This window comes from Fundulus heteroclitus, chromosome 2 (assembly GCF_011125445.2).
Source record: "Fundulus heteroclitus isolate FHET01 chromosome 2, MU-UCD_Fhet_4.1, whole genome shotgun sequence".
NCBI lineage: Eukaryota > Metazoa > Chordata > Actinopteri > Cyprinodontiformes > Fundulidae > Fundulus > Fundulus heteroclitus.
The window spans coordinates 30,019,765-30,041,908 of NC_046362.1; the positions used below are offsets into that span (position 1 = coordinate 30,019,765).

Genomic DNA, 22,144 nt, shown 5'->3' on the forward strand with positions numbered 1-22,144 from the left:
ACCAAGTCATATAAACAGGGTTTACTAAACATTAGATCTCTGTCAGGAAAATCCCTTTTTAATTATTGACTTAATTTATTTATTTTTTTATTGTAAAATAAGCCTAAGTCATCCGTCCTCCACCACTGGGCCGGACAGCTTGTTTGAGGTGATACAAATAGGCAAAAATCTCTACTTTAGACTCATCTTCCCAGACATTGTTCATGCAGTAAAAAAAAAACAAAAAACATTGCAAGCATAAGTCGTAGCACCACATTGTCTTAATAGAAAAGAGAGTTTATCCTTAAACCCAGTGGTGGACTTGCAGGAACGCTGTGTTAGAGGAGTCCCATCTTCATCACCCCATCCTCTGATATAACCAGACACCCCCACTCCCACAGATGTCAAAATGTTGTTATAACTTTCATTATACGTATTTTTTCTGTGTTGGCTCTAGTTTTGTCCTTTACAAATAGAATTGTATACATTGACCCAGTTTTATCTTTTGAGCATTTAAAAAAGTATTTAATATGGGCAAGGGAAGAAAAGACCTACACCAATTTCTGATTCATTAATCCTTCCTGTGTGCTAATGGCCACCCTGGACATTCTGTAGATCCACATTAGCTAAAAGCCCTCCAAAGCTGTTCGCTCTATTTCTTCTCTCCTGAACTTTACTTTACTAAGGACTGTAGAGTCTGAGTTCTTTATAATTTTTCTCTGAGTACTGCACTGTCTGACATTTAGCTAAATCTTCCACCACTGGGAGGATGAGTAGTCGTCTTAAATGTGTTAAAACTGCCACAGAGGTTGGCTTTTATTGCCTTTTAATAACTGCAAGATGAGGTTACTTTTGTCATATCCTCATATTTAAAGCTCTGGAATTAAAATATGCCCTTTTCTTACCTCTTATGTAGCTGCAGTTGTCAAATTTGTTTTATTTAACCAAGGTATAGTCCCATCGAGATTAAGAAACTGGCCAAGAGGCAGCAACAAATGGACACAAAAAGTTACATGGTTAAAAGAAAACAACTATGGAAAACAGGTATGTTATTGAATCAGCTCAAAGAACTTTTAGTTTGGAAGTAAAAGCACTCAATGAAATAAATTCAGTTAATTTCAATGTTTTCCGAAGAAAGCTCCAGGCTGAGTGAGCAAGCCTTCTCGCCCAACTCAGTCCAATCAAAAGCGATAGAAGCAGCAAATTGTGAGCCGTTATAGAGTTATACGAGTCGACGATTCTCTGTGTGATTGCAGTACAGATATTGGCTGGCAGAAGTCCAGGTGATGCCTTGTAAATAAAAGTTAGCCAATGGGAATTCCTTCGAGCAGCCAAACCTGGATATCCCACCCGTGAATATAAATCACAATGATGCGTTGACATTTAGCGGTTTGTGATGAACCTCAGAAACGAGAGACGGAGTCAAGCATCTTCTGACATTGTGACAAAGCATTTATAAAAGATCTTCATAGTCCAACACAGACATAAAAGTTGCAGTGATAAGCCACTATTTTAGCAGCGTACGAAAAACGGCTTGTTTTGAAAATAAAAAAAAATGTGTGAAAGCTTGACATTATGTAGGTTAATTTACTTTTGCAAAGTAGTTATTGTCTTTTACCCTTAATGGACGTTCTTTTTGACAAACATGAATATCACCTTTAGGATATATTTATTAATAATGAAACCTTTTTTAACGCGGAAAACAAATCAGATACTTTTAAATAAAGCCAGACAAAAATGACCATGGCAGTTCTGAGCTGGAGTCGTTTCAGGCGGGACTCTTATTGTTTCTCTTGGACAAAAGGGGACTTGTCACAAACAGAAATATGATAAGCAGTGGTTCTGTAGAGCTGAGCTCTCTTGTGAAAAACAATCAGCAGTTGTTTCCCCTTCCAGCTAAGCTTGGCAACACATCCCTGACAACTGTGGCCCAGCAACCCTGCCAGGCTCTGAGTCACATCTAACCAAGCACACCCAGTGAGGTCTGGGCAGCATAAACAGGAACCGGGGGGCTTAGAGGGCTTAAGGTGAAATCAGTGGCAAAGAAAACAGAATACTCTCTAACTAGATCTTTATACTGTTTTTTTATGCATGCCAGGAAGGTTTTACAATAATAATGAGACAGATTGTTTTAAATTTGGTGTTTTATTGCTGGTGAGAAATGGGATTTATCCCATAACAAGTTTACGAACGACGGTTTGCTTCCCCATAACCCTCCATAATGACGTATTCTGCTGAGTAGAGCTGGGAAGTAAATTGACAAAAATAACAAAAAGCACTCTAAAAATGCCAAAACCAATTTAACTGTTATGTTTGATCGTGTTATCATGAACTTTTATGCATTTTATTGAGGGTTTATATGATAGTCCCAAACAAAGCAGTGCATAATTTGAGTAAGGAGGTACAAATGCACGCCACACTTTTTAGATTTTTATTTGTGGGAAAAATTTTAAAAACATTTTTTGTTCAATTTCACAACTCAAGACCTTGTTCGGTCGATCTCTGTCGCACAAAATCTCAATAAAAGGCACCGTTTAAGGTTCTTTGATAAAATTATAACATATTTGGAGGGTACTGGACTGTGAATGGACTGAGTTTATAAAGCAGTCCTGACAACTCAAAGCGCTTTACACTAGAGCCACATTCACCCAGTCACACTCCCATATGCAGATTGGTGCGCTACTTGGGGTTAAGTGCCTTGCCCAGGGGATCAGAGATGAGGGAATTGAGAAAGCTAGAATCAAACTATTTAAACAACTTTTTAAATTGCATGACTTCTCTTCCCACTGAGCCACAGTGGGAAGAGAAGTGGGAAGCCTTTGCTTCATTGTCATAATCTGTTACCATAATGAAATGTCTGGTGAGGCAGACACCGGCGCAGAATGCACATAACATGCAGACACAGCAAGACGTGATCTGAAGCGTGCTTATTGTCTTTAGCAGCTAATGGACTCATTTTCAAGTCGAAAAGATCGGACCACAGACTACAACACTGCAATAAATTTAGTTACAGATTGTGCAATTTGCACGGATGTCTAAACGGCATGCTAATGCAAATTTGCAAGTCAGAGGAAAGATAAATGATTTGATTTTCATCCGATCAGAGACCTATGTAACCAGTAGTGCTTTTGTAACGTAACAGATCATGAACCGGGTTGATTTTCAGGAAAGGAAAGCTGAGGCATGACTTTGTAAGAGGTAAGTGCAAAATGAGGTCCTATGCTGCATAAAATGATTAATGGCAGGAAAAATGGGGGAAAAACACACTTTTCATAAAAAGAGCTAACCTACTATAATAAAAATGTGTTTTATTTGGGCAACTTATTAGTGTTTTTATCAGAGAAGCTGAAACGTTTTTAACTTGTCCTTTTATCAGAATTTGTACAAGCCTCAATATATTGTAACCACTATAATGAAAATGTGTTCTTGACTTAAAAAAGAAGAATATTTCCTTATCAAATGTCTTGGACTGGTGTTTTCATGTAGCTTTGAAGTTCAGCTGCACTTTGCGTACTTTCATTTAAATGACTAGCAGGAAACTGTACAACAGTAACATATTAAATCCAGTTTCTGGGGGACTTTGTCATTTTGTTCCAGTAAAAAAAAAAGAGAAACAGAGTAGCAGATGCCTCTTATTTCTCCTCCCACATTTCTTTTGAATGGGAAGAAAAAGCTGCTCACTGAATTTGACACCTCAAAGTGTTTCATAAAGAATTTGACGCTTCTTGTTGTGCTGCAGGTAAGAGTTCGGCTCTTTGTGTTTGGTTTGTATTGATGTCTTTTCTTCCTCCTGTGAACAGATCCAGAGCTGTTTTCAGTTTCTGTTACTCACGCTTACACGAATCCCTGCCTGAAAGGTCAGACTTACTAAGCAAGACAGGAATTGCTGTAAACCAGGAGCAATAAAAGGTTTTGGCTGTAAAACCTGTGTTTTATGATCTGGGCCCAACTCCAGTTAAGCCTTGGAGGTTGTGTCCTGTTCCAATAAACCCAATTCAAACGGTAGAACTTACAGATCCTCTGATTTGGATATTTTTCAGTTGTGATCCGTACGTCAATATTTAAATATCTGCCAGTACTGACGTTTCATGAACCACAACATTTCTGCTTAAACTTTTAGTTTTTTATTAAGCTGTTTAAGGCAAAAGTAATACACCACATAGGCAATGTAGCTTAATAAGCAAGAATCTTTTTCAATACTTTTTGTATATTTAAAAAAAAAATCATACTTAAGAGTGTAATTTGATTAACTTTTCTGCATGAATTGTCATTGATAATGAGCCAAGGCAATGTCCCTCCAAGCATGTCAGTGTTTGTGGGAAGTTGAACCAACAACTTCATGAAACTTTTATTAGCGATTAGCACATTGGGCAGAGTTGGTGTCACTATCTGCGGCCATCTCTCTCTCTCAGTATTTTTAGATTGTAAATATTCAAACCTTTAATCGGAGCTTTCCAACAGCTTTGTATTCAGCGGTAGACGGCGGTTTAAACCTTAAGTCGACAAAATAAAATGACGGTACAGCGTTCCTGTTGAAACCTGCTTGTCATTCCTCTTAAATCAACTCGTTTTGTTGCAAAGTAAAATTTTATTTATTCCGATTCGCACCAATAACAAGTTTATCTTCTGCCCATGCCTTTTTCTTCCCACTGACTCTTCTTTTTATGACAGCTGTCCTGTTGTCTCTTTCAAGGGGTGGGGGGGACTTTACACACCACAGACAACCTTGGAATTACAAAAACTCATCCCTGCAGTTTGACCTCGCCAGTCAGGACCGGCCCCAGCATTTACCAGCCCAGTCACGGCGCTCCATAAACTCTTCCTGTCTGTGCAGCGGACCTGATTCTGAGCTATCCGGGTCAGTGATGAGGACCACTGCTGCCATGCTGTGCTACTGTTTTTGGATAAACGCTGCTATCCATGCTGTTCAGGCAGGTGAGTTGTAGGATTATCTCCAAACGGAAAGATGCAAATGAAGTAATCTCAAAAAAAATAAAAAAACAATTATGCAATTTGGCTCCTTCACAATCTTTCTTTTTAGATCCAAAATGTGGTACCAGTCCAGGGGTGAACCCAATGTTTCAGTTCCTGAGGGTAGTCGGGGGGACCCAAGCTCTCTATGGATCCCACCCATGGCTGGTCCGATATTTAACCTTCGGTTTTATTTTCCAAAGCTGTCATGTTTACAGTTAAACGTGTTTCTCAGACATGTTTATTAGTTATTCTTTTGATAGTTAAAACAATATTTTTGTCTCTAAAATATCCTGGCGACTGTCTCAGAAATCATTCATAGTTTGTTTGTTTTTTTTTCTTCACAGTTCTCAGTTTTCTATAATCAGGTAAAAAGTCATGTTTTTGCTTCCATCCCAATTTATTGAGCCCAGTCTTGTTGCTTTTAGTTTTGTTCAGCCCTGCAGCTTAATCTTTTTGTCTTCTCTTTTCCTTAAATGTTCACTCAAACGTCTCGCTTGAAGATACATTTTTTGTCTAATAGTTGTGTGAAAAAGCAACAAGAGAGTAAATAAAACCTTACCATAACCCTCATAAGGCCTGGATGGCTTTAAAAAAGTCTTGCAAAAATTAAACAACAAAAAAGGCCTTGGGTGCAGAGTTTCAACCACTATTGTCATAAACAGTTTTTAAGAAAAGTTAAGAATTTATGTCTTTATGTATTTTCCATTAAGGTCATTTTATTAACATTAATGGAAAAAGCTGAAAATAGACTTAATCATTTGTTCAATCCAGTGTTAAAATACCCATCTTGAAATGTCTGTGTGAAGTGCACATAAAATAATTTGATTAAATATTAAAAAAAACGAGTGAAAAGACCAAACTGTTTTTCCCCCGTGGTTTCTTTTCTGGCTAAGTCTGAACCAGAGGTGGGTAGAGTAGCCAAAAAATTTTACTCAAGTTATAGTAGCACTACGTCAACATATTTTTACTCAAGTAACAGTAAAGTTGTCAGCCAATAAATTACTCCAGTAATAGTAGAAAAGGTATTCAGTAAGGCTACTCAAGTACTGAGAAACTAATCATAACAGCTGATGATTTAACAGTTCAGGCAGAAATATAAGGTTATGTGCAAATTCTGGTATTTTAAAGACAAAAGATACACTAAAGACAAAAGAAACACTTTTCTAAATAATTTATTTCAGCATTAAACTTCAAAGCAATACTTACAGCAGTTAATATACTGTATATACAGTATGTTAGAACAGTGCAAAGTACTTCCAATGAAAATATCTACTGTTCACTGTATGTTCATTTGACCTCTAAATGGCTCAATGAGCTCAGCAGTTAGAAAATAAGTTGGAAAGCATTTACAAAAAAAAAAAAAAACAATCTTTGTTGTTCCTGTATATGTGCTAAAGTTGGCCCTGTAGCACAGTTAGCTGCTGCAGAAAGCTAGAAAAGCATCAGTTTGGGACTGAACCGACAAATTGCTCAGAGACTTGTGGTATTGTGTATGATGTCTTTATTAGTTTAATCCATTTTGGGGAATGTGTTCAGTAGACAAAAGGGTTTACTTTTATCAATGGCAGAAATTATGATTTAATTCAGTTGGGTCTGTGTGTTCATCCTAAACTTTAATGGAGAATTAAGATAAGTCCAGAAGCTCCCTGTGTTAATTGGGTGTTCTTTGTCCTGCAGTGATGGTTCTACTCTGTGTGGTGTGCTGTTTTTTTGTTTTTTTTTTGTATTAAGGTTTCAATGCAGAACAGAGGCTCTCATTTCTGTGGAGGAGCCATTCTGACTCACCGCTGGATACTGACCGCGGCACACTGCTTCCCATCCGTATCAAAGTACAGAACCCTGCATACCTTTGACTGCTCTTTCATTTAAGATGACAAACACTGAGCGTTCATCAACAACAGGCTTTTTTTTTTCTTCACCCGTAGACACTTCCTGCGTGGTGTCCGGGTTCTGGTAGGAGAGTTTGACCTACGGGTGGACGACGAAGACGAGCAGGCCTTCACAGTCAAGTCTGTGTCGGTCCATGAGAAATACAGCCCGGCTTTTCCGATGAATTATGACGTAGCTCTGGTGAAGCTGGATCATCCCATCAGAATGGGCAGGTTTTCATTCCTCTAAGTCGCACGTTCTAACTAATCATTAGCAGTGATCTTCTTGTCTGTTGCTGACGTGCTGCTGTGTTTAACAGGAGCTCGCGTCAGGCCAATATGTCTACCTCTGCCTGGTTTAAAAATCCCTCCACGGACTAATTGTGTTGTCGCTGGTTGGGGAAAAACAAGGGAAAGTCTGTATTTTATTTTTTTTTTCCCTAAAGTTCTTTGCAAAAGTGTTTGGAACCCCTTGTGGTTTTTCCATTTCTTTTACTTTATTTAACCACAAATGTAAATGTATCTTATTGGGATTTTGTGTAAAAGACCAATAAAAACAAAAAGAAAACGGTGCATAATGTAAAAAGTCTTGCATGCACCTCTGTATTCAGCCTCGTGTTTTATAGACCCACTTTTTGATGCAATTCCAGCTCGATTTAATGTTTTTATGGTGACTTTGTAATCTCACTGCCAGCGTTGAATATCTAGAGCAGGGGTCACCGACATGATGCCCACAGGCACCAGGTATTCGCCAAGGACCACATGTGGTGCCATAAAGTCTGTTCTAAAACTAGCAGAGCCCTCCAGTGAACTGCATCTAAAATGCTATTTTAGTCTGTTGCTCTGCTTTTGTAATCACACTTTTATATAGATTTAAAAATGACAATATCTAAAATACAAAGAGCATTGCAAATATGTTTATTGTTCTCTAACGGCGCTCTGAGGCCTTCACAGAACCGCTGGATTCACATTTCTGGATGTAACTGGTTACACATAATGTTATTAATGGGTATCAGAGTAAAGGGAACTGACTAGATAACCACTCTTCAGATTTTATTTATAAAACAGATTGAAACTACGTATTGTTGTGTTGGTCTCCTACATAAAGTCACAATAAATTACATAGAAGTTTGTGGCTGTAAAGTGAGAGAATTGGGGAAAAAAAGCTCAAAGGGGTTTGAATGCTTTCATAACGTGCCTCATAAATGTTTTCAAAGCTTTCTGACAATTTGTTCGTGCTACATAACTTCTTCTATTTTGCAGGGGGACGTCTTCCCGCGGTCCTGAGGGAAGTTCACCTGGGTTTAGTAGATCAAGCCAAGTGTAAACATGTCCTGCAGACGATCAAAAGCTCATTTTCCAAACCGAAACGTGGACTCCCGAAGGCGGCCATGACAGTTCTGTGTGCCGGACCAGAGGAAGGAGGAAGAGATGCCTGCCAGGTAGAAGCGATTCGTTCGGCCTCTGACATCTGTCCTTTTTTTTTTTTTTTTTTTTTGCATCACAGGTGAATTGATCTGTTTCCTTGGGGCCTGCCGCCTGTCAACCTAATTTTATTGTGATTTTATGTTGTTGGCATCTTATTTGTTTGTGTCCACTCTGTTCTCTCCTGTAGTGTCTCATTTAATGTTCACTGTTCTTACCTGCCTTAGGACAGCGGATGCAAATTAGCTGTTGTGCTAATTCTGGCATATTTACATTGTTGCCTTAAGATGACATGTTGATGAATGTGCATTGTCCTAATTTAAACAAATAAATTAAAATGAATCTTGCCTCCACTCCACGCTTTATCTTCCCCCCAAGGGAGACTCTGGGGGTCCTCTGGTATGTCCGGCAGGGTCGGGAAGCACTCACTGGGTTGCCCTGGGAATAACCTCCTGGGGTAAAGGCTGTGGTCGGAGCTGGGGAAGCAACGTCAGCCGGGCTCCATCAAAGAGAGGCTCTCCAGGGATTTTCACTGACGTTAGGCTGCTACTGCCCTGGATCAAGCAGAAGCTGAGGGAGGGTAGGCCGAGATGTTTGTGATGCAATGGAGATGTAGGGATGGTTTAGAGTTATTTGACTTTTAGATGGTCATGTGATAGCGGTGAAACGGTACGTAAACATTTGCTACAGCCCGTTTGGTCCGGTACACATGCATACTGAACAAATACAGCATTGTTTCACACCTCAGTACACGCACAATGTATACGTGCAGAAAGCTGCGGTCAGTCGCACAACTGCAGGAAGCGACACAAAAACAAAACATTTTGGCCAAAATATTTGCATTCAGTTTCCATAAAACCTCTAGATTCCATGGAAAGAGGTTTATACCAGCTTTAGAGAACAAAATGTCAACGAAACAAGTTTTTCAGTCAGTTACTTGTATTAATTGTTAACAAAGAGCCTTCATCTGCTCTATTTAAATAAATATAAGTGGGTCATTAGGATCCAATACCTAAAGAGTAACTTGATTTAAAACACAAAACTAATTTTGTTGCATATTATCAATGTATGATACTCTGGTTAATTCATTTAAAGATTTATCTTGCCCATTATCTATGCAAATATAGCTGTTAGGAAATGATTAGTTTATTTTTTATTATTGCATTATTACTACTACTATTACAGATGAACAGAGGTTTCAGTGAGCATATGAAGAACATGTTTTTACCACATAAACATTTTTAATGCTTCCGATTAAATTATTTGTGTCTTAATTGATAGTAAGAAACAATTGTGATGGGGAGAGTTCTGGTTGCAGTACATTGCTCCTGTTTTATTATTATAGTAAGCCATGTCTGACTGCAAAGATGCTGAGGCGGTGTAATTCATAGCAAACTTAGAAAAACTGTTGACTCACTACTGAATTTTGTAATTTTTTTTAAATTGGCACCTGAGGGGAAGCAAATGGAAACAAGTTTGCTTCGATCTCACGTAATACACTTCAAGAACAGAAATCGCTAAAAATGTCACAAACACAACATGTGAACTCATCCGTTTGAATTTAAAGTTTAATTTCCCTTGATGTTAAGCTAATAACTCTATAGTTTCAGGTGAAGAATAACATTTATCATTTCCTGTTTAGTGTTTTTTTTTTCTTTTTACGATGGAATACAGTATTTTTTGCTAAAGTTTTATTGAATTTTTTGATTTCAACATTTGTAAAATAATGTTCTTCTGTTTGCGTTTACTTTAGCTGAGCAGCAACATCGAGCAACATCGGGTGAGTTGTCCTTTTCCTCTCATGGCTCTAGTTTTTATTCATGCCTATTTTGTAACATGCACATATGTGTCAGGGCTTTGCAGCGTGACAGATGGGTCGGTTTCTGACAGTCGAGGGCTGATCAGGAACCCCAGCTTACCCGACGCCTACTATGACAATAACCAGTGAGTGAAACCTTTGAAAAGAAAGGGTGCTCTCTAATGTAGTGTATGAAATTAAGACCAAGAATGGAGAGATAAATGAATCAATCCAGAGCAGAATGGTAAAATATTTGGTGTTTCTTTCTGCAGGATATGTTTGTGGAGTATCAGTGTTCCTCCAGGTTACAGTATTCTGCTAGAGTTTGATCATTTTGATCTGGAAAATGACTCGTATTGTCAGTATGACCGGCTCACGGTTTCAGGAACAACCGGCAGGCCCGTAGGTGAGTGTTACTGTTTTTTGATACAGGTTTGGACTGGTGTGATACGTGTTATTTCCCTGCTCTCCATCAGTACTCTGGCTGGAGCATTTTTGGAGGACATGCAGCTGCTTGATTGAAATTCTTTTTTACAGAGTCCAGCAAAGACATTATTACAGTAATTTAACCTACTGAAAATAAAAGCATGCATCAGTTTTCTTGTGTCTGGTCATGACAGAATACCCTTAATTCTGATACCGTTTTAAAATGACAAGTAAACTGATTTAGTAACAAACAACCAGGTTCTTGCATGATTTGTGGTTTTTAACCCCATTGAGTCCAACCAGAGGGGAATCTCTGATCCTGCATTTCTGGGACCAAAAGCATTTCTGTCTTCTCTGCATTATTTTCTTACCTAGCCACCCTCTGACATTATGCAGACACTGACTCAGTGACTGTGGTGGGATGTGGACATGTGCTGAGTCAGAGATATAGAGGTGTTTGTCATCAGCATACTTTAGGCGAGGGATGCTGTCGTACTGTATAATCTCAGCTAAGGGGGTCATATAGATGTTAAATGAAAGTGGCCAGAGAATGGGCCCTTGAGGAACCCCATTACTGCTATTTGTCAGCTCAGATTTTAAATACCTGTATTTATAAATCTACTGTAGTAGTCTGTCTCCCTAATGAGCTGAACTAGTTTAGCAGAGTACCAAATTCCCACCAATTATCCAGGTTATTAAATAGTATGAAAGCTCAGCTGAGTCAGGGGACAGCACTGAGGTCAAGTGATACAAAGACAGAGGTTCTACCCCCTTAATTGCCAACATGCGAATCATTCAACAATTTCACCACCTGCAGCCTCAGTGCTGTGGTGCAGTCTAAAGCCTGGCTGGAAAGCAATGAAGAAATTACTTTATGTCAAATTTGTTCGTAACTTAAGTTTTCAACAGCAAGCAGGCTTAAATTGGAGGCAACTGGACTTTCTCTCAGTTTTTCAATTTTCTTTGCCAAGATTTAAAAAAGATGACGTCTAGATGATGCGTCTAGATTTTTTTTGTTGTTTTTTTAAAAGAAGTTTGAACACTGCAGTTTTCAGGGCAGAGAAGACAAATTCAGAACTTTTTATGACATATCGTAGATGTTAAAAAATAATTTCCGTACATGAAAAAAAAAAAACGCAAACAAATTTATAGAGACTTGTTTTCCAAACTGGGACTGAATTTTTTTCTTGGTATAAGTTAGAAGTAAAAAAGTAGAAAAAGAAAAAAAATTATCAAGTAAAATCATTTCAACATAGAATAAAACTCCAGTTAATTTATGTCCTGCATTTATGTTTGCAGCAATATTTTGCGGTCAATATCTACCAGGTCCAGTGCTTCTACTGAATTCCCAGAATGCAGTGCTGCTCTTCTCCTCTGACATCAATGGAGTAGGGCATGGCTTTGGTGTCAGGCACCGTGGCGTCAGGGGACCCTTTCCTCCAGGTGGGAAACGCAACACATGCTGCAAACTTAGAAACACCAGAACAGTACTGGGACAATACTATATCTATGTAAAACTGTTACAGTTTACAATCAATTATTATTATTTTTTATTATTTTGCTATATAAGGTGGGTTGCGTGTTATACATTGGTTCATTGCAGGATCATTTCTATCCTTTTTAATCAGATTTAAGTGGCTACACAACAGAAGATGCATTCAGTCTTTATAGTGTTTGTGCCTGGGTTACTGTTATTTTTGTTTTCTACTGTTTTATTGCACATTATTCACTTAAATTGTATTATTTTTGCCTTTTCTTGTTGTTAGTCAAAGGTGTTGTAGCTCCTTTTCTTCACACTCGTTAACCAGTCAACTCACCTATTTGCACACACTTCTTGTGCTTTTTGTTCTTTAACTATTAGATCCTCTTTTTGCAGTGATGTGAAAAACTTAGTCCACCTTTCCAACTTTCAAAGGATTTAGGAGGATTATCTTAATGCCAGGGAAGAACCGCATAGACTTGGATTTTAGTGAGCCATACTGCTCTACATTGTCCCTAAAATCACCAGGGGCATTGCTCCGTTTATTGCGTGCATATTAACTGGGGCAACATTGAGCATAAATGGGCCTTAATGTAAGGTCATCCATCAGACGGGTGAGGACTGGCCCAGAATAGATCAGCCACATGACACCAATCACAGAATCAACTTGTTCCAATGTTCCAAAAGTTTCTAACCTGTTCCTGATCAAATGTGCTGAGACCTTAAGAGATCAGTGTGCAAACTTTAATGAACTGAAGCAATATTGTAAAGAAGAGTGGGCCAAAACTTCCTCACAGTGATGTGAGAGACTGATACGGTGAGGCAGAAAAAAACTACTGACAGTTATTTATATCAAAGGTGGTTCTGGAAGTTATTGAATTGTGAGTTCTCACTTTTTTCATGTTTGTATCTCGTCCTGACATCTGTTTACCTTTGATGCTTGGTCGTGTTTCATGTTTGCTGTTCTTGATGTCCTTTTCAGTAGATTCTCAGGTTTAGTTCTGATCTGGCCCTTATCTTGTCTGCATTTGGTTTAATGTCCAAAAAAAAAAAAACATTCAATCAAACTTAAGTTCTATTTAATACTATTTTATAAGATCACAAGAAGCAAAACATGAATTAATGAGGGATGAAAAGAAGTGTTCCCAAGATACTGTACAAGTGAACACAGTCTTACCTCCTCCTCTCTCTAGTGTTTATCATAGTAATGTATTACGTAAGCAGATTTTCCACAACATATTAGGCCATGACTTCATGTGAGAGGCGGTGAAGAGGATGAATCCAGCTGCTTGTGAAGCTTTTCCCTTATAAATGTAGTTAACATTATTGTCTCCCTTGAGGTCAATAACACAACTCTACCTCTGTGTTTGTGTTTTCCCACCCCGCGTGCCCGCGAAGCATGTGGGACTCTTGTTCTGGTTGAGGATCAAGTTTCCATCCACACGCCAAATTACCCACAGTCCTACAGTAACGACTGCGTCCTCCGCTGGGTCGTCTACGCTCCTCCGGGACAGCTAGTTAAGGTGATAATGTGCTCAACTTACACGCCTTTAGCGTCAAATGTCCTCACATGTAAACATTTTTAGAATCTGATGTGTGATTGCAGCTGGATTTTGCTGATTTTGACCTGGAGGAGTCAGAGAGATGTTTGTATGATTCACTGACAGTTCTGGGAGACATTGAAGGAAACGAAGAGATTGGTAAGATGAGAGAATTGGCCTGAAATAAGCCCGATTACAAGTCATTTTCCATAAATTACACCATAAGGATCAAGTTCAACCCTTTATATTTGTTCATTTTGATAATTGCAACTCAAAGCTGATGAGAAACAAAAATTTGTTTTTTAAGAAAATTAGAATAAGACCAATGAAGAAAATATTTTTATTACGGAAATGTTATGACCTTGTTGAGACTTGACTAGCAGATGGTCCTTGATACACAAGCAGGGTGAGCCATAAAAGGATATTAGTAAAAAAGAAAAAAAAACAGTATGTATAAAAGCATTTGAGTGGAAAGTTGAGTGGAAGGAAAAACTGTGGTAGAAAAAATATCACTGCCTGGAGAAAACTGAAAAGCATTGGCCAATAAAAATAATAAGTAGATTAAAATTAAACCAAAGAGAAAGAGAAGAGAAATTAAACCAAATTGATTGTTCTTATGAGAGATCTCCAAAAGAAAACAAAATCAAACATTCTGACAAAACAGCCATGGAATTTTTCTAGGTAAGAATTGGGAATCAGGTTTTTTGGTTTATTTCTGGTTTATTTTTAATTTTACCTGAGTAGACCAAAACAAAATTCCTTTTTAAGAACAAAGATTAGGTTATGTGCAAAAGTCTTGAATCACCCCTTCCTTTTAGATTTCTTCCAAGCAACCAGTTTTGCTGTCTTTTAAAAGGATTTTGATCAACGGTTTTCCAGGCCTTGTGAAAAATCTTACAAAGCTGTTTCACTAGTTTTTAGTCCTGTACGTGACCATTTTAAAATCAGTTCTGTTGTCATTCAAGTCTCAGCTTTGAATAATTTAAGCACAAAAAAAGTCCAAAGAAGAACTTTAAAAGACGTTTAGGAAGGATCACTATTAAAAATGACCAAAAAAATCTGCCTCCTATGATTAAAGGTACTGTATATAGAAATGAGAGTTGGTTTACCGCTTTTGCACAGCACTGTACATGTAAATACTTCACAATATTCCTCTTTTCATATTGTCTTTATTGTACACACAGCAATTAATTGCTGTTTTTATTTTTCATAGCTGTGTTGTGTGGTGGCAGTATTCCTCCTCCTGTCCTGTCCTTCACCAGCGTCATGCTGCTTCATTTCGCCTCAGACAGAAGCATCACTCACAGGGGCTTCAGGGCAGCACTGACGTTCATCAGGATAGAAGGTATGGTCATATCCATTATACAGTCCCCCACTGCCAAATCCAGGTGTACATAGTATTAAGAGAAAAAAAAGAACAAAAAGTTAAAAGTTGCAATTAATAAACAATGCAAATTGGGGAACAGTAGGAGAACTCAGCAGAGTGAAAAAAATAGATCCTGATGTCCTCCAATAGCCTAAGCCTATAGCAGCATAACTATAGAGATAGCTCAGGATAACCTAAGCCACTCTAACTATAAGCATTATCCTAAAGTTTTAAGATTAGTCTTAAAAATAGATAGGGTGTCTGCCTCACAGACCAAAACTGGGAGTTGGTTCCACAGGAAAGGAGCCTGACAGCCAAAGGATCTGCCTCCCATTCTACTTTTAGAGACTCTAGGAACCACCAGCTGACCTGCAGTCTGAGAGCAAAGTGCTCTGTTAGGAACATACGGGGTAATCAGAGCTCTGATATATGATGGAGTTTGATTATTAAGGGCTTTATACATGAGAAGGATAATTTTAAATCTGAATATTGATTTAAAAGGAAGTGAATGAAGAGAAGCTATAATAGGAGAAATATGATTAAATTCAATTATATTTATATAGCGGCAATTATTGAAACATGTCATCTCAAGGCACTTTCCAAAGTCATATTCAATCAGATCATACAGATTGGTCAAAAAAAAAAAAATTCCTATCTAAGGGAACCAGTTGATTGCATCAAGTCTCTCCAAGCAGCATTCACTCCTCCTAAAAGAGCGTAGAGCCACAGTGGACAGTCGTCTGCATTGTTGATGGCTTTGCAGCAATCCCTCATACTGAGCAAGCATGAAGCGACAGTGGAAAGAAATCCCTCTTGTTAATTTTCATCAGAACTCTTGCTGCAGCGTTTTGTGTTCAAGCAGCTCGTAGAGGTAGTACAGGGCAGGACCATGTAAACGTCTAAAACCAAATAAGAGAATCTTAACATAAACTCTAAAATGCACAGGCAGGCAGTGGAGCAAAGTTAGGGTGGGTATGACACGTTCCCTCTTACCAAGTCCAGTTAGAAGCCTGGCAGCATAGTTAAATTGGTCAGATTGTTGTCTGACCAGTCCAAATATGTAGGATTTCTTTTTTTTGTCTAGAGATTGTAAAATGAAATACAGATATTATTATTAATAGAAGGAGCTGCTAAACAGACTGGCTGCCGTGGCGGCGCCATCTTGGAAGAATCATAATTTGTGCAGCAATATTTTCATACAGTGCTGCTCACACTGTGCACAACACAGGAGTGCAGGGCACCCATTTCCCATTAACCAGGCATGCAAATAACAAATACAATAGAGTAAAGCAATCAGTTTAGCTGCTGCTTCTCACACAGGCTTTTATTTTTATTTTTGGTAGATATGCATCATCAGGATGGACCAGTCAAAGAGGCTTAGCCACATGTTTTTACAATTAAGCTTCGACGTACGCATGGTTTGTTCTGTCTTTTCCTGCATGTGAGAGGGTTGTGGTAGATTGCCAGAGAGTGGATGGTGATTATGCATGATTGACACTCCTGTCTTTCCTGTTTAAGAGTAGTACAGTAAGGCAGTGTATGTTCTGCTGTGGAGCTACTCTGTGGTCAGCTGTGTTTTACAGGGGAGATGTTGGATAAACAAGGCATTTAGAGTGGCTGCAAGGCATTTGGCACTAAAGTCACCACTGAGAAGCTGCGGTCCCTTTTAAAACCAAAAGAAGCAACAGGGTTTGGCATCAAAATATAAAGATACGTTTTTGATCTGTTACAATGATGGTGGCACAAGCGCCCGCAGCGGCTTTGGACTCTGATTTGGCGCTTTTTATTCTATATCAGGGGTATTTACATAGATTTAAAATGACAAAATTATAAAAAAAAACATATTTATATTACATAAAGTTAAGGTGAGCTCTAATTCTTATTAGTTCAAAGATCAGTGCAGGTAGCCCTTTGTGTGACTCAGTACCTATGAAGTAGCTCAGTTTGAAAAAGGTTGGTGACCGCTGTTCTGGATTATGTGTGTTATTGTGAGTTTCAGCAGTGCTGCTGGTGAAAGCATCATCAACAGAAACATGGCAAATTGATGTTTACGAACATCTTTTTGACCAACGGCAGATCGGTTGTCCAAAGAAATCGATGAGATGGCGCTACTAATAGCAGGAAACGGCATCATCAGAGAGTGTAGTGTGATTGTCATCATGAAAGGTTGTTGTGACTCAAATCTTGTCTTAAATTAAAAACTATAGATTAAAGAACATGAGTGGTGTAGCGGGCTCTCAATATACGGAGGCTATTATTCCTCGGTTTTGAGTCCAGACCTCAGGACCTTTGCTGGATGTCTTCTCCACTTGAAGCCTCTGGTAATAAAGTAATAAAGTTAAAAATCTTGGTGTTGTTTTCGAACAAGACATGTCATTTAAATCCCATATTAAACAGATTTCCAGAGTTTCGTTTTTTCACCTCCAGAATATCGCCAAAATTAGAAACATTCTGTCCAGGAGTGATGCTGAAAAACTAGTCCATGCATTTGTTACTTCAAGGCTGGACTATTGTAATTCTTTACTATCAGGAAGTCCACAAAATGCAGTTCAAAGCCTTCAGCTGATCCAAAATGCTGCAGCAAGAGTTCTGATGAAAATCAACAAGAAGGATCATATTTCTCCAATTTTAGCTTCCCTTCATTGGCTTCCTGTTAAATCAAGAATAGAATTTAAAATTCTTCTTCTAACGTATAAAGCCCTTAATAATCAAGCTCCATCATATATCAGAGCTCTGATTACCCCGTATGTTCCTAACAGAGCACTTCGCTCTCAGACTGCAGGTCTGCTGGTGGTTCCTAGAGTCTCTAAAAGTAGAATGGGAGGCAGATCCTTTAGCTATCAGGCTCCTCTCCTGTGGAACCAACTCCCAGTTTTGGTCTGTGAGGTGGACACCCTATCTACTTTTAAGACTAATCTTAAAACTTTCCTTTTTGACAAAGCTTATAGTTAGAGTGGCTCATACCCTGAGCTATCTCTATAGTTGTGCTGTGATAGGCCTAGGCTGCTGGAGGACATCAGGGTCTAATTTTCTCACTCTACTGATTTCTACTGTTCTTCAGTTTTGCATTGTATTACATTGAAATGACTGTCGTCATTTCAGCTTTTAACTTTTTGCTCTCTCTCTTTTTCTTCATAGTAGGTACACCTGGTCTGGCGTTTTGTTAACTGTGACATCATCCAGAGAAGACGGCTCACCCGCTACTACCATCTAATATAGAACAGATTACTAGATCAATGTGTGCTTCTGTGCTTTTTTGTCTCTCTTGTTGTGTCTCTGCTCTGTCTTCTGTAACCCCAGTCGGTCGAGGCAGATGACCGTTCATACTGAGCCCGGTTCTGCCGGAGGTTTTCCTTCCCGTTAATGGGGAGTTTTTCTTCCCACTGTCGCTTCATGCTTGCTCAGTATGAGGGATTGCAGCAAAGCCATGTACAATGCAGACGACTCTCCCTGTGGCTCTACGGTTCCCCAGGAGTGAATGCTGCTTGCTCGGGACTTTGATGCAAGAAACTGGTTTCCTTATATAGGACATTTTTGACCAATCTGTATAATCTGACCCAATCTGTATAATATGATTGAACTTGATTTTGTAAAGTGCCTTGAGATGACATGTTTCATGATTTGGCGCTATATAAATAAAATTGAATTGAATTGAATTGAAAAAGCAATGAACGAAGGCCCCAAGTACTGCAAAAACCAGTACTACAGAATCTAAAGAACGAGACCAAAAGTTAAAATCCCATGTTCTTGATTTTCGGACCCTGGAGTGCATTGCCATCCAGAAATGCTGGTTAAACCTCTATCCTGCAAAGTGGAGGCCAGAGTTAGACCAGTTCAGAAATGCTGCTGTCTTCTCTGGGCCAAAGCTCATTTCAAATGTATTGAACCAAAGTAAAAACGGTTCCGTTCTCAAAGGAAATTAAATGTACATTTCTTCTTGGAAACCACGGATGTCTCATCTGCTATTTTAAGACAAGAAGGGACCGTCTGTCCTATTATCAGTGCGCATTTCATAAGCTTACAGGTATGATGCCCTGGGGCAAAAGTGCTAACGGCATGGGCAGTTGCCACATGTGGAAACGCCCAGTCAATGCAGAAAATTACCTTGGAAGGGCTGCGCAGAGAGCTCTCCTGATGCGGCGGTCACCCACAATCTGCCACTATACACAATGCCCCAGCTTTTGTACAATGTGGCTGCAGATTTTAAGATTCCAATATGTGTCATAATTATTTTCAGTTAATGCACATGGCAGTGTTTTTTTTTCACATTTAAAAATGTTGCAGGGCATAAACTACTTTTCTTGTGTAATAGATCTTAATAACATAATTTTCCTTCTTCTGTCTCCCAGTTGTTTTTCTTTTTTTTTTCTAACGTGCGTTTCTTTTGTCTCTCAGCTCTCCAGTTGTAAACCTGTCAGTTTGTCCTGTAAGTCTCCAGGGTAAAAACGCTCACCACACCCAGCACCTCTGAGACCTGGGTTTTGCTTCTCCCCCCACCTAAATCTCTTTCTTCTCCCAGTCTGTGAAGGTGGAACTCCACCCACTGAGATTTGCAGTGACTCATGCTAGGTGTAGGTAACAGGTGTGGTCTCTGTGATCCCTTACAGAATCATATGTATCAGTGAAAAAGTGAAATTTCGAGACTTTTTCTCATCTGGGCTTTATCGTTGATGCAGATGTTCTGACAAAGGCTGAGATCAAGCAAATTAAAACTGTTTATAAGACCCATTTTAGCACCACTAAAGCTGATCACTGTAGAGTCTGTATGGGCTATTAATAATTCATAATCCACAAGCAGCAGGAGGGAGTTTCCAAATGCTTTCTCACTTTGTTTATTTGCTTTGATGTCATTTCGGTTTGTCTGAATTTATTTCAAATCCTCCAGCCCACAGCAGCACTGTGATTATTTGTTACAAATGTTACTCTGTTTTACTAGCTTGTCTGCAGACCAGTGAACACAGCGCAGACTGAGGATAATTTGGTAGAAATAGTTATCACATGACACAACAACGCCGCAGTGTTGTGGCCACAAGGTCTCTGTGTTTCCATCAAACATTATGTCTTTCTTCTGTCTGGCTTTCCATTATATTTTGCTATATTTCCTACTAATCTGTGGGTCAAAAGAGGTAATTTTCATTTAAATTCATAGAAATATGTATTTGCAATTTATAGTTTTTTTATTTAATAAACCAGTTGAGCTTAATTGTTTTCAGTTTCCTCTTGCAATCAGTAAGGAAATTATATTTTGTTTAAGCAATGACTTAAAAGTATAACTTGACAGGACTTCTCTGATGTCAAAAGAAAACTGTAGTGTAGGGCTCGCCCTACTGGCACATTTCAGAAACTACAGGCCACGTTTTGTCATTTTTAAAGAATTTATCAAGACCACATGCATTTACATTTCATTTCAGTAAAAAAAAAAAAAAAAAAAAAAAAAAAAAAATTATATGTTACACAAAACCAAAATACATTTATCTGCTTCATTAGGATCCTACATTGGCAGTGCATTGGAATATTTAATCACACAGAAAATGTCTGTCTGCTATGTGCTATATTTTATTCATCAAATCTACTGTAAAACCAAATTATATGGTTTTGGGTTAAAAGAGAACCCTTTGGACCTTTGCTGTACTTTGCAGTAGAAAACTTTTTAAGGTTTAAAAAGGTAATTAAAACCCAACTAATTTGGTGTTTTTAAAGCCTCTATGGCAGGGGTGTCAAACTCATTTCTATATAGGACCACTTTGGTGTCATGAAGTCATTAAAAGGGCCGATAGCACGTGTATAGACGATACTTTTCATTTCATAATTTAATTCCAGTTCACATAGAAGTATAAAAAATGCACAGTAAAATAAAAATATCAATCTTAGGCCCAGTTTATACAGTTTATCTGCAAGAAAAGTTAATATTGGGGTGAATTACACTTACAGGAGGCACAGTTTTAGCCACTTTATACACTTTAAAAGGATATATACCTCTACTTTATGACATGATATGCCTTTTTTTTTGGCTTTTGAGGGGCCGGATAATTTACCTTGACGGGCCGGATTCAGTCCGCGGGCCTTGAGTTTGACACCTGTGCTCTATGGTTTTTACACACTCAAATTTGAAATTGTATAATCAATATTTTATATTAACCGTGGCATGTTCAGCAAATACTGTAGTTGGTGGTCTTTTTAAATATTTAAGCACCTTTTGATTTCTATATGTACAAACTACACACTAATCAGTCTTCTCCATCTAATGTAACTCAGTTTGTCTCCAGTATCTATCACACGTGCCGTTTTCTGCCAAATTGGTTCCAGTTTTGTTTTCCGAGCGTTTATTTAAAGGTTTTAAGTTATTTTATAGTAGTCAAATTTGTGGAGTCTGTATCTCTGTCCGTTGTTTTGCGAGAAACTAAAGGAGTCTAGTTTGGATATGAACAAAATGTTTGGCCAACAGTGGATTCTTGCTCTACTGGATACCTACTGGTTGTTTTTAAGCTTATTTACAGCAAGAAATGAGCAATTTATATGTAAGAAGGATGTTCTTTTTTATTTTTTTAGATTGTTCCATCAATTGGTTTAAAGAGATCAATGACACATTTTGTAACAATAATGGAAAATCCTCACACTATTTTTTTTCCTTTTATCGGCTAATTACGAATTCATGTGTCCTATTTATTGCGAAAAGTAGGTTAATATAAAACAAAATCTAAAACTTATTGTTAAAAGGAACTTCTGTCTTTCAGATTCATCGACGCAGCAGTCCAGCATTGGCGCTGTGACCCATCAGGGTGTTGTGGAGCACAAGTCGTCAGAGGATCTAAGATTTTATGCTGTGAGAAAATCAGACTGTGAAGACCACAGCGGTGAATCCTCAGGAAATGGACACTTGGTGCAGGCGGGAGACATTTCTCCATTTAGGAATGACAGAAACTAGATTCACACCATTGATCCACCATTAATTGTTCACTCTATGCTTGAATGTTTGATTTTGGGGGAAGCATATAAAACTATTGTTTACATGTTTACTCGTTTGTGCAAAAATATTCTTGGAGTATAGTAACAGTTTAGCTTTCCAAAGACAACACCTACAAATACAACATTTGTAGTGATAGAATTTCCATGGTTTGTATGTTCATATTTTTATAGTCCATCGTTGCAATAAAGGATATGACTTTATTGCACATAGAGTTCATTTAATCATTGAGATGTATATATGTGTATATATATATATATATATATATATATATATGTGTGTATATATATATATATATATATATATATATATATATATATATA

The 22,144-nt window shown here is 38.2% G+C and overlaps 1 protein-coding gene across 1 annotated transcript; it reads left to right on the forward strand.

The window, feature by feature from the left end:
• Nucleotides 1-3,706: 3,706 nt before the first annotated feature.
• Nucleotides 3,707-22,009, forward strand: LOC105929595 (ovochymase-2). The gene is made up of 16 exons (XM_036124657.1): nt 3,707-3,718; nt 4,748-4,914; nt 5,021-5,118; nt 6,685-6,782; nt 6,879-7,051; nt 7,142-7,237; nt 8,085-8,263; nt 8,625-8,826; nt 10,000-10,026; nt 10,100-10,190; nt 10,317-10,450; nt 11,770-11,913; nt 13,349-13,473; nt 13,557-13,650; nt 14,705-14,836; nt 21,592-22,009. The coding sequence occupies exons 2-16, from the start codon at nt 4,845-4,847 to the stop codon at nt 21,780-21,782; spliced, it is 1,854 nt and encodes a 617-aa protein (XP_035980550.1). The 5' UTR covers nt 3,707-3,718; nt 4,748-4,844; the 3' UTR covers nt 21,783-22,009.
• Nucleotides 22,010-22,144: the final 135 nt, after the last annotated feature.